The sequence below is a fragment of the Malania oleifera genome, chromosome 9 (assembly GCF_029873635.1).
Source record: "Malania oleifera isolate guangnan ecotype guangnan chromosome 9, ASM2987363v1, whole genome shotgun sequence".
NCBI classification, from domain to species: domain Eukaryota; kingdom Viridiplantae; phylum Streptophyta; class Magnoliopsida; order Santalales; family Ximeniaceae; genus Malania; species Malania oleifera.
In genome coordinates, this window is record NC_080425.1 from 72,262,378 (window position 1) to 72,263,647 (window position 1,270).

At 35.3% G+C, this 1,270-nt stretch overlaps 1 protein-coding gene across 1 annotated transcript; it reads left to right on the top strand.

The window, feature by feature from the left end:
- Positions 1 to 557: 557 nt before the first annotated feature.
- Positions 558 to 1,037, top strand: LOC131163503 (uncharacterized). Its single transcript, XM_058120097.1, has one exon. The coding sequence runs from the start codon at positions 558 to 560 to the stop codon at positions 1,035 to 1,037; it is 480 nt and encodes a 159-aa protein (XP_057976080.1).
- Positions 1,038 to 1,270: the final 233 nt, after the last annotated feature.

Sequence of the window (1,270 nt, forward strand, 5' to 3'; positions counted from 1 at the left end):
CCTTGCTATGCACGGGGTATGTACTATTTTTCAAAAATAAATTTTATATAAAATTACTAAATTATAAATTTATAGAAAATACGCTTTGAATCAATCTACTTTCATTAAAGGAAGGAGCATCAATGATAACTTTCTCTTAGCACAAAAGTTGTTGAGTAAATATCATCAGAATTCAGGGATGCCTAAACTGACTCTTAAGGTCGATCTTATGAAGGCTCATGACTTTGTTAGCTCGAGGTTTGTTTTGTGCGTTGTGGAATGCTTGTGTTAAAGCTTGATACGCATTGTTGGTCCACAACCTAATAGCTTAAACTTTTAGATAAAGTGGTAATCTAACATAGTATCAGAACTGATTACCAGGAGGTCTTGGGTTCTAATCTTGTTGCCCGCAATTTAAAAAAAAAAAAAAATTGTATTCCTTATTATGGGTGCTATTTATCATGTGTTTATCTCTTCACGTGCGGAGGAGTATTAAAACTTGATATACATTATTGACCCACAACCTAACAACTTAAGCTTTTAAGTAAAGTGATAATCTAAGATGCTTGGATACCCCCATGGAGCTTGTTCAATGTATTGGAGGGTATATTTGGAAACCTTGGTACTCGATTCTCATCAATGGGACTGCAATGGGTTTCTTTAAAGAGGAAAAAGGGTTAAGACATGGCGACCCTTTATCTCCTTACCTTTTTGTTATGGTCATAGAGGTTTTCAGTAGAATATTGAGGGATGCCATTGCTAATCATTTCCTCTTTTTCGCTAATTGTGAGAAGATTCAGCTGGTAGATTTGTGTTTTGCTGGTGATCTTTTGATCCTTACCAAAGGGGACCATTTTTCTGTCAGATGTGTTAAGAGGCTTTTGGATATTTTTTACAGGATGTCTGGGCTTCATTGTAATGAAGCCATATATGTGGTTTTCTTTTTAGGGGTTGATCATGCAGAGATGGAGAAAATGTCTGCCTTATTAAGCATTAAAAAGGGAGTGTTACCAGTTCATTATCTTGGCCTCCCTCTAATCACAAAAAAGGTTGAGTAAGGCTGATTATCAGGTTATAATTGAAAAGATTGGGGGCAGGATTAGTCATTAGGCCTACAAATTAAATTCTCACTTATGTAAGTAAGCTTCAAAAGCTGAAATCAATACTACATAGTTTCTTTTCTTTCTAGGTTAGAATAGTTGATATTCATTTCTTTGTCCTCAAGGAGGTTGAAAGGAGGTTTAAATATTTCTTGTGGAAAGGCAATGATTGGAACTCCAAGGCATGTAAA

Bases quoted from the DNA above. Each gene is read 5' to 3' on its own strand.
- LOC131163503 (XM_058120097.1), top strand. From the start codon at position 558: ATGGAGCTTGTTCAATGTATTGGAGGGTATATTTGGAAACCTTGGTAC.